The sequence below is a fragment of the Talpa occidentalis genome, unplaced genomic scaffold (genome assembly GCF_014898055.3).
Source record: "Talpa occidentalis isolate TD23 unplaced genomic scaffold, MPIMG_talOcc4v2.1 talOcc4.12, whole genome shotgun sequence".
In the NCBI taxonomy this organism is placed as follows: Eukaryota; Metazoa; Chordata; class Mammalia; order Eulipotyphla; family Talpidae; genus Talpa; species Talpa occidentalis.
In genome coordinates, this window is record NW_023601212.1 from 5,611,836 (window position 1) to 5,622,897 (window position 11,062).

The 11,062-nt window shown below is 58.7% G+C and overlaps 1 protein-coding gene across 1 annotated transcript; it reads right to left on the minus strand.

The window, feature by feature from the left end:
* Positions 1-886: 886 nt before the first annotated feature.
* On the minus strand, positions 887-7,757 carry PRAM1 (PML-RARA regulated adaptor molecule 1; the record flags this gene model as incomplete). The annotated part of the gene is made up of 10 exons (XM_054692997.1): positions 887-1,135; positions 1,269-1,303; positions 1,409-1,442; positions 1,523-1,685; positions 1,819-1,927; positions 2,014-2,068; positions 4,307-4,383; positions 4,460-4,526; positions 4,608-6,021; positions 7,698-7,757. Coding segments are annotated over 10 exons (2,052 nt in total), but the record flags the coding sequence as incomplete, so codon positions are not given.
* Between the last annotated feature and the right edge of the window lie 3,305 nt (positions 7,758-11,062).

The window sequence follows — 11,062 nt, forward strand, 5'->3', positions numbered from 1 at the left end:
ATGGCTCTTCAGAGCGCTCTTGAAAGCCAGCCAGTCTCTCTCTTGTGCAGTTTGTTGTGAAAGGGCACAGACTGTATCAGGCTCCTTTCCAGTTTAGCTTTTGTCTTACTCTGCTCTGGCTACCCTAACAGAAACACCATAAGCTGGGCGGTGTATAAACGGTAAACATTTATTTCTTAGCAGTTCTGGAGGCTGGCAAGTCCGAGGTGCCAGTGGATTTACTATAGTGAGGGCCTGCTCCTGGCTTACAGATGGCACCTTCTGGCTGTGTCCTCCATGGTGGACGTGGGGAGGAAGTTTTCCCAGGCCTCTAAGGGCACTAATTCCATTCACGAGGGCTCCATCCTTGTGACCAAATCACCCCAAAGGCCCCATCTCTAAATACCATCCCCATTATACATTACGTTTTTTGACAAAGGAACTTTGGGGGAGGGGGGCGCATTCAGTCCACAGCAGCTTTTCTTTGCTAACAGACCAAGCAGAGTGCAAGTTTCTGAGCATATCAATGTCAGAGGTTCCCACTGAACTTGATATTAGGCTCTGTCAGAACTGCATGGTTCCTCCCCCACCTCCATCACCTCAGCTCATATGATCTCATACATAGGTTCACTTGGACTAGACAGGGATTTATATTTTGTGCTGCTGCTTGTCCCGTGGGTGTGGAGGGTTGCTGCGTGTGGGATGTCCTGTCTCGCCTGACCTGGCTGGCAGCTGACTTGGGGTCCAATCTCAGAGAATCCATTCACTTTGAAGCTTCAAAAAGTACCTGTTCCCTCCTACTTTACTGATTCCCTGCCACACTTTCCTTCTTCCTTACTTTTGTCCCTGAGGCGTGAGGCTGGGGGGAGGGGGGTGAGTCTGGGCAGCCCCATAGATACCCCTCAAGTGTCTGGTCAAGAATCCTGTTTCAGTGTGTGTGCTAATCGGGGGGAAAAGAAGAGACAAGAAGCAGGGATTGTGTCAAAGAGGAACTTTATGTGTCCATGTATGTGGTCAGAACTGGATAATTCTGTGACTGCCAAGCTGGAATCCAAAGTTCTGTGTAAGTGGGTGGCTGGGCTGGTGGGTTGTCAAGGTCCCCAGACCTGCAGGCCTTATCATTGTCCCCTGGGGAATGGTTGACTCTCCTGAGGATCTGCTGAGGAAAGATGACTTCCGGTGACCTCCCCATAAGCAGGGTGTGAGCAGCCTCTGGGGGAGTGGGGTGCGGCTTATCCCTATCCAGAGTTTTGTGGTCCCTCCTAACCCACCCAGGGCAATCTACATACCCCAGAAGCCAACGTCATCATACACCTCCGTTTCCCTGGTGGAGAGCACAGTTGCATTAGCAAGGGTGACCATGTTCCATTGGCTCCCCTTTTCTTCCCTACCTCACCACCCCCGCCCCACCATGAGGGTCAGCACTCACAGGGGCAGTAGAGCCATTCTGGGCACATAGCCATCTGGAAGAGACAGCAGGGATGGGTGAGCTCTCTCCGCGGTGGCCCAGTTCCCCAGGGATGACCAGGCTGGCCTCACTTACACTTGCCCTTGGTGTCCCGGCACAGCATCTCCTGCTCATTGGTGAACTCGATCACCTCCAGGATCTCCCCACGCCGAATCCCAAGGTACTTGCCACCCCCACGTCGGGTCTTGGCGTTGGGGTCGATCATCATCTTTGTCTTAATCACGATCTCCCCCTCAAACTGGGGAGTGAGATGTTAGAACTTTTGCTTGTACTCCCCTCCACCCCCACCCCCGGCTTCTTCCCAGTGGACTCTTAGTGCCTCAGTTAACTGGGCAGCGCCCGCTCTCCCTGGCCTCTCTTTGTGTCCACACCTTGAACTTCTTCCGGAACTCCCTCTCCGCTTTCTCAGCCTTTCTGATCTGCTTCTGGGTCTTTTGGTCTGTAGGTGTCAACTGCTGTTGTTGGGGAGCCTTCTCCTTCCTAAGTCTCACAGGAATTGGGTGTTTGTGAGTGAGAGGTCCACCCAGAGCTTGGCCCCACCCACCTCACACTCTGTCCTGTGGTACCTGAGCTCTGGATCTTGTGACTTCCTAGTGGGTTGCCAGGTGGATGACACTTCATCTGAGGGGAGTTAGAACACTGAGTTAGGACGTGCTGTCACTCAGCCTCTCAACCTGGTGGCTTACTCGTGTGGGAGCCTTGCCTCTGTCCCTTCTCTGCACCTAGACCCCCTGCAAACTCGCAGCCCTGCCCACCCCGGGCCACCTTCCTCATGCTTTCACCTGTGTGGCCTAGTAGCTTGCCTTTATCTTTACTCCTGCCACCCTCTGAAGGATGCATGAACTCTATTGAGTTGAGGTAACTTCAGCCCTCACAACTGCCTTGATGCCAGGCGATACCTTTGTTCCCAACTTGGCTAATGCTGAAATAAAGCAACCTACTCAAGGTCACCCAGCTGGCAGTATTTGTAGGTTTTTGAGACTGTGTCTTGTCTGCCTCCTAGAGCAGGTTGGGTTCTGGGAGTTGAAATGAGATTTGGGTCAAAAAATAGCAGCATTTCCTCGAGGCACATGTAGTCTGCTCTGAGAAAGGACTAATAGGGTGGGCTTCTTGACTGGCTGAACTGATGAGCTGGACTCTGGCTGACTTTTTGGTAAAGGACCAGTCTACATACGGGTATGAGCCAAGAAAGCTGCTGGCCGGAGTTTGGACCCCCCAAGTGGACTCTGAACACTGCAGCCCGCAGCCCATGGAGGGGTGTTTATGTGTTACATCTCCACCCTTTCAGAAGCTGGGCTTAATCTCCAGCCTTTGCTACAGTCTACCTAGAACATTCCATCCACAGTCTCCTGCCTCCTAGTCGTCCCGCTGGGAGCAGTCCTGACTCCAGGACCCCCATCTCTCCACCCCCCCCCCCCCCCCAGGAACCTTACACACTCAGAGCAGCTAAGAGGACATCTGGCACCACCCCGCAGCTCGGACTACTTGTGGCCGTGCTTCCGGGCGTGGGACCCAAGTGTCCGCAGAGCCTGTCCTCCCCCACCAGCCAGCTCAGATCCTAGCTCTCCTCCAGGGAAGACTCCCCCAGCTGCAAGGGAAAGTTCTGGACTGGGGCGGCCATTGCTAAATGTGGCAGAGTGGGAAGGACGAGCCCTGCATCCTTCAGGGGAAACATTTGAAAAGAGCCAAGAAGCAGCCTTTCAAGCAAGGGACGGTGTATACTACCTGTGAGACTCGCACAGCGTCTCAGGAAGGAAGAGATCTGAGGAGGTCTGGTTTTTGATCAGCATCATCTAGAATGACTGGTATAGAATGGACTGGAGAAGACGAGCCATAGGGCCTCAGGAGAAAGAAGCAGGAGGTAAATCTGTGCTAACAGACCTGTTGCAAGTCACTCCTGGAGCAAGCCCAGGGGAAGCAGAGGGGCCTGGGAAGGAGTGATAGCCAGAGGCAAGCGAGCAGCAGACCTAGGCACTAGTGGAGAGGGAGGGAGGCAAGTGCTGACATGTCCAGGACACCTGTGATGACGTGTTCACCTGTCAGGCTCTTCCCAAGGAGAGGGCAGGGATGCATGCTGGCAGCAGAGTGCCTGGCTCCCTTGTATTGACTGAACTGGGCCAGGTTATTTCATGGGCCCTCGAGCTTCCGTGTCTGTAAAGGAGGTTAATGTGGCCTTGGAGGGTGGGGGATGTGCAGAGCCACATGCATGTAAAGTGTTTTCATGGCAGCCATCTTTTCACGTCAGCTTGGTGGAGGAATTAACCCTGGAGCTGGGCTGAAGGGGCAGGACTGCTAGGTCGTCCTGTTCTCAGAGCAGAGACTGGGACAAAAGGAGTGCAGATTGCGTCCTGGACAGCAGGGCAGGGCGGAGAGGGCTTGGACAGCAGACACCGCCGTGCGCCACCACGCCTTGTTGCCAGCCTGTGCTGCTCTTGAGTTCTGACATGCCCGTGGTGAGCCCTGACCCCTTGTCTCCCGCTCGGGGGTGACTGCATCCTGCGTCCAGGCAGTCGACTTAAAACTGGGCACTCCTCGATGTCTGGAGCCCTGTCACAAGCCACCACTAAATCCTTTCCTGCTTTTCACCTGACTTCCACACCTCTCTCCACACTCCTGCCCTGGCCCCACCATACTGGTGGCATCTGGGATGCCCTTCCTCACACTGTTCCCCTCACCAGGAGCTGGTATGACCTTTCTGAAAGGCCTGCCACCCTTCTCTCCCCTCCCCTGCAGCTGTCAGGGAGAGGGGTTGCTGCTTAGCCTCAGCAGCAGCAAGGCAGAAAATGCCTTTGCAAGGAACGCTTCTCAGATGCCCAGGCAGGGAGGCCGGCTCATAGCCCAGCCCTGCCACCAACAAACCTCTGCTCTTGGGGCTGGGTCTGGAGTCCTCTGTGGGCTCCACGTCATCGTACAGCTCATAGATCTCATCCGGGTTCCTGCAGGGATACCGGAAATGAGGGCCTCTTTCAGCCCCATGACCTGCCCCTGTCCACCATTATTCCCCATACTCACTCAGGGGCGTCTTCGGGCTGTCTGGCCTGGGAGAGAGTCCCGGCCGCAGAGCGGGTTCTCCTCAGGGCTGTGGAGGAAGAGAGTAGGAGGGAGGCAGGCACAAGGGAGCTTCTGTCCCCTGCGTTCTGCCTGTGCCGCCTTGACCCACCTGAGGCTGCTGGACGCCATAGGCTCTGGAAGTCCACAGGTCCTGGGGGCAGCGGGGGCTTGGCTGGGGCGGGCCCCAGGCTGCTGACTGGAGGCAGAGGTCGCCGCCGGGGCGTGCGGCCAGGCGTGAGGCCCGGCTTCGACCCGCTTCTGCGAGTGAGCATGCTTGCCCTCTGGCACCCGGCTCCGAGCCCCAGGCTGAGTGGGAGCCTGGCGCGGGGGCCCGCGGTGGCCGAGGGCAGGGAGCTCTCAGAAGCGGAGCCGGGGAGTGGGGGCTTTCTAGGGAGGTCATTGAAGAACTCGGCCTGAGGGTGCCTCTTGGGCAAAGAATTGGGCTCAACCTGGCACTTGGACTGTGGAGACTTCCTAGGGCACACACTGAACTCGGGCTCCGAGGATGTCCTAGGGAGGCCACCCAGCTTGGGCTGGGGGCGCTGCTTGGAGAGCGCTTTGAATTCAGGCTGCAGCTTCTTGGGAAACAAGCTGACTTCGGGCTCCGAGCATGTCCTGGTAAGGTCACCAGACTTGGGCTTTGGGGGGTTCTGGGGGGGGTCACCCAGCTGAAGTTGTGGGATCTTTCTGGGAAATGCACCGAAGTCAGACTGTGGGGATTGGGGGTGGGGTTCACTTAACTCGCACTTCCAGGAGGGCATCTGAGGGGCCTCACTGAGCTCAGGCTGTGGCAGGTACTTAGGGTGGCCACCGACCTGAGTCAGTGGGGGCCTTCTGAGGTTCGAGTTGAACTCTGGCTGCCGGGGCTTCTTGGGAAGGGCACTGTCAACAGGCTTCAGGGGGTGGGGTTGGGGCTCTCTGGACTCAGGCTTCCCAGGGGGCGTTTTCGGGACCTCACTGAACTCTGGCTGTGGAAGGGACTTCTTAGGGAGGCCACCGATCTGTGATTGTGAGGGCTTTATGGGGGGCACACAAAACTCAGGAGGTGGGGGCTTCTTGGGAGAGGTACTGAACTCTGGCTGCCAGGACTTCAGGGTGGCCTCACTGGGCTCAGGCTGTTGGAACTTCCTGGAGGATGCACTGAATTTGGGTTCGGCAGGCAGCTTGGAGGGGTTGCTGAGCTCGGGCTTCCGGGGCTTCCAGGCAAGTGTACTGGGCTCTGGCTGCGAGGCCTTCTGCGGGACCTCACTGGCCTCAGGCTGTGAGGGCTTCCTGGGGAATAGGGTGGCCTCTAACTGTGGGAACTTGTTAGAGAGTTCACCGAACTCAGGTTTGGGGGGCTTTGGAGGCAGATGGGTGAACTCGGGCTGCTGCGGCTTCCTGGGCACTGCACTGAACTCAGGTTGTGGGGGCTTCTTGAGTTTGTTGAATTCAGGCTTTGGGGATTTTTGGGGGAGTTCGCTTTTCTCAGGCTGAGAGGCCTGAAATTTTGCTTGAAGGCTCCGGAAGTCCTGATGGCTCCCCTAGGGAACACAGAGCCAGTCAGGCAGGGGCCTGGGCACAGAGGGTCACGGGGGCACAGGGACATGGTCACAGACACACCCCCACCTGGCTCCCAATTTGCTGGCCTTGTTCACCCGCCCTCTGTCCCCAGTCCTTCTCTGTTGGCTGTTCTATCCCCACCTTCCCCCAGTCCCTCGCGCCTCTAAACTGCACCCAACCTCACTGGGACAACCCCTCCCCCCATCAGGACAGGAGCCCCTGGTGCTCCCACAGCTCTCCCCTCGGTTGAAGATGCTTCCCTAGTATCATTGGACCCTGCCTTCTTTCAGCTCCCCATGTTCCCAATTCACTTGTGTTCTAATTTCAGAATATTTCTCGAATTCCACTACTTACTGCGTGCACCACTGTCATCTGTGTGGTAACTGTCCCCCCATCCCTGATCAGTCCCCCCAGAACAGCAGACAGACAGCTGTGAACACTAAGTGGGTCTGCGACCTGCTGCTCATAATCCTGCAGGTTCATTCCCCGCAGTAAGAGCCGCAGGCCTGAGGGCCCTGTCTGTGGCAGGGCCCTGGCGGCCCCTCCCCGTCATCCCCTGGGCCGGCCACCTCTCCCCTGCCCTCTCCTCCAGGCCTTCTGAGCAGTGACCGTTCTCCTGTCCACCCCTTGCGTGGGACCCTGCCCTCACCGCACCACCTCTGCGCCCCTGCCCCCGGCCTCTGCTCCAGTACTTCCTTAGTGAACATTAAAGAACATTCCCAGTACGCTGCCCCTCGCCGACCTGCTGCCGTGCAGCATACTGGTTGTCTGTGTTGTTTTTCAGGTTTTGCTTCGCTGCTTTATTACTATTTTTTCCAATCTCTCTAATTCCAGCCCCCAAGTCCTGTGGACATCAGTGCCACAAGGAAAGCGGCCTGGCCTGCTCCCTGCTGTTCTCCCAGGGCCTGGCACAAGTAGGTGCTCACAAATCTTCTAACGAAGGAAATCTAGGGCAAAGGTGCAGGCATATGCCCAGCCACATCCAGTCTGACTGTAGACGGGCAGAAACCCCAATGCTGTGCCCCCTCAGTCACAGACCCCTGGCTGCCGGCGGCCAGAAGTGGACAGGCACGCGTGTCGCTTGCCACAGCCAGCCGGTCGCAGACAGGCAGAAACGCAGGACCTTTGCCCCTGTCTGTGCTGCACTTCCCCTCCAAAGAAGGCGTAGGAGGCTCTCTGCACCTGCGGCCTGAAGTACTCTGAAAGACCTTCCTGGGTGGGTCTGAACAAGGGCTTCTCGGTGACCCACTGGGCCAGCGAAGTCTGCATCAGCAGGTCACCTCTGGATGACGGGGTCTTCATGGTGGGGGGCGCAGTAGATACGTGACCCACTTTAACACCCCACAGGAAACCCTTGCATTCATCCTGACCCCTGTTTCCAGGCTGCTGTTCATTCTGGCTGGGGGCAGGGAGTCATTCTGGGCAGCCCACGGGGCTGCTCATGGTCACAGCCTCAGCTGGGCCCCAAGACCCTTGGGTCTGGGCTGCCCTGGGGAGTGTGCTGACCGCTTCCTTTCTCTTGGCCTTTCGCACTGCCATTCCCTCCCCTGCCCCAACAGGATCCACCTGGTTCGCCTCTGTCCCCTCAGAAAATGTCGTCTAGTCCCACCCCTTGTCTCCAGCCCGTGAGGGGCTCTCCGGGGGCCTGGGCACTCACCATGGCTGCAGGCAAGAGATGGGCCAAGGGCAAGTGGGACCAGAGCCGGGGCTGCTGCCTTCAGGAAGTGATTGTGGCTTCTGACCCCATCAGGGTGGGGAGGACAGAGGAGGAAGGAAAGGGGGCGGGGATGACCCCAGCCTGGCCCCAGATCCTGTCAGACACTCTGTTGCTGTCCTCGCTACCGTGTCCCTGGCGCCCGCGCGGGCATCGGCACATTCCCGGTTCTCGCCTCCGCTGCCCCCTCACTCCTGCTGTGTGCCCGGGGTGTGCGGACCTTAGGTTTCCAGGGAGGCGCAGACAGACCTCCGCCTCAGGAGCAGGCCAAGGCCAACGCCAGCCAGGGCTTGCACGGGAGGGGGGTGTTCAGCGAGCGTGGGGCTTTCAGTGGGCCAGGGCCAGGGCCAGGGCCCGCTCCGGCTGGAGTCAGGGCTGCGTGCGCTGGGGGAGGGTCTGCCGCCCTTTCTTGTTGCCACACCTGCCTTCCCCATTTCACCATTTTCCTGCTCTGAGCAGGACTTCTGTTACTGGGGCCTCTGGGCAGACGGCCCTGCTGGGATGCAGACTTGGGGGGATTTGGTGGTTTTCAGGGCCTGACCTGAATAGGGAGAGGTTCCCAGCGGACAGAGCTGGGAACGTGGGGACGGCTGGGTCAGGAACCGCTAGACGCGGTGTGAGGCCCGAGCAGATATGGGTGACCACGGGGCTTGGTCCCCAGGGCGTTAGTGACCTTCAGCGCATCTGCACAAGGGGGAAAACACACTGGGGGAGTCAAGTGCGCTGATTTCTGTCTGGCCACAAGCTGGCATTGCCTGAGGAGTTTATAGAAAGAACCTCCTGGAGATTCTGATTTAGTTATTCTGGGGTGTGGCCTGAGCTGGAGGCGGGCAGTGGTTTAGCTAGTGAGGGGTGATTCTGACGCAGTTCAGTGGAAACACTGGTGCCCAAGGAGTCACCCCGACACCCAGTTCAAGTACAGGTTGGGCCTCAGGTGAGAGGTGGAGCTGCAGGTTCCCAACACCCTAGGTGATGCCCATGTTGCTGCTGTCGCCACCCTTGGAGCAGTGGGAAGCAGGTGGTCGTTGCAAAGGCGACGCTTTTTTAAGCCCACAGGAGGATCCAGGTAGGGCAGGGAAGGAGGCTCCTTTGACTTGACGCTGCCTTCTTAACGGGGCAAGGGCCAGGCATGGCTGCCTGTCCGCCTGCTTTGTGCCCCTGCGTGAGGGCCTGCAGCCTTGCCCGCATGTGCCTGCCCTGCAGGGACGGATGTGCACTGGGCCATGTTCCCTCCAAATAGGAATCCCAGGAGGCCAAGGTTGATGAGATCGGGGCCCCCTCTGAGTGTCCCGGACCAGCCACTGCAGGCCTGCTGCAGAGCGGCCCCTTGCAGCGTTTGGTGAGTGAGGGAAGAGTGAATGACAGAACAAGGGATACTGGCGGGAGCAAACAGGCACGCCGGCCCAGGTGCGCTGGAGGACAGTGACAGCTCGGGCACCCCGGGCTCCTGGGCAGGCCCCCTGTAAGGACAGCCTGGTGGGAACTCAGCTTGGAGGGCCTCATCTGGGCCGAGCCCTGTGGTGCCAGCGCCGGGGTCAGGGTGCATGTCCTCCCAGGCCCCGGAGCGTGGGGAGCCTTCCCTGTGGCTCCGGGCTGAGAAGTGTGTGGGCAGCGGGAGCGGGGTGGATGGGTGTTCGTTAGGGCAAGCGCCTGGAACTTTTTGGGCCAGGGAGGGGAGCTAGGCCTGGGAATCTGAGTGCCAGCGTTCTAATGCACAGGGGGAGCTGAGGCTGGCACGTCGGGTCCCTGCCCAAGAGCTGGACAGTGCACTTGGCTGCCTGGGCCTGGGCGGCTGCCTCTAGTCATCAGGCTCAACCACAAGTGGGCCTACCTCTCAGGTGGGGAGGACCGCGCATGTGGGCAGTGGATCCAGGGGCCCCCAGGAGCACAGTCAGGAGCCTGGGATGGGGGTGTTTGGGTGGAAGGGCAGAGCAGGGAGCCTTCACACACACACCCCCCCCCCCCATAAAGGTAACTGCAGGTGGAGTTGGTGTTGGGCTCCGGGACGAGGTCGGCGGCACTGCTAACTTCAGCCGCCAGGAACGGCTCAGCGGGTTCTGGCCAGACCTGCTGGGATAGCTGGATGGGGTGGCCTGCAGGCATGACTGGGCCCATCATTTTTATTGTCTTCAGACTGATACTCCTTGGCGCCCTCTGCTGGGCAGGGGTCCTGAGGACTCAGCTTTCAGACACCTTTAGAGTTGAGGTGAAGAGGGAGGACCCTCTTTGGGGCTACAGCTTGGCTAGGAGGAGCCAGGGGCTGCAGGAGCCCAGGATGAACAGGAGTAGTAAGGCTTTCCAGGGGAGCAGAGACAGTTGGACCCGAGTGGAGAGGGAGTGAGGTAGCAGGGAGTTTTTAGAGTGGGCGAGGCGCCCAGGCCAGGTCATGGGCCTCAAGGTGAAGTTGCAGCTTGCTCCAGAGGGGGCGGGGGTGGGGACCGCCTCCATCTACAGAGGACCCTGGTGGGGGTGGGGGTGGGGGTGGGAGTATCTGCGCCAAGGCGTTGGCTCTGGGGCTTTCTGGAAAGGTCCTGACAGACCGGGATGTGGCATTGGTTGGATTTGGGGACGGCTGAATGAGAGGCTTGACTGGAGCATACCTAGGGCCCGGGGATCCTGGTACACTGGAGATGAGTCGGGGACTTTGCGGACAGTGAACACACAGTCCTGCCCTGAAGATGCAGGGAAGGCTGGGGCTAGGGCCAGATTTTGAAGAGCATCTGGAGGCCCGGGGAGTTCTGGAAAAGGAGCTTCTGGAGGCCTTGCTGCTTGTGTTTTCTCATCAGTAGTAACCGTCCAGGGTGAAGAGAATGAGTGCACTACCTGGAACCGGGCCGGCTTGGTTCCGGCTCAGTCAGCTTCCTGTGCTAGCCCCACCATCTCCATCTGCAAAATGGGCCCTCCCTCACCACCGCCCAGGCAGCCAAGGGATGCGGATCCCTCAGCACACATTTTTCAAGCCCTGTCCTCTTCCCAGCTTCTCTTAACCCTCACGAGGACTCCAAGGTGCGAATCACTCTGACATCCATCATGAGGAGAGTGAATTGCTGGGAGGTAGCATTTTCCCTGGGGTGACAGCTGTCGTTAACAAGGCTTCCAACTAAGAAAGGGGGAGCCTGGGAGGGTCCTGATGGGCCTCGTGGCCCCCAGCTAGCACCTCAGGGGTGCCTGGAAAGGCTGTAGAAGAACAGACACCTGGCCTGAAGCACCTGAGCTGCGCTGCAATCCCATCAAGGACACAGCAGCCTCGAAGTCCCTGGCAACAGGGCAGGCAGGTAGGTGGAGCCTCAAAGGGTGCCTGGATGCCC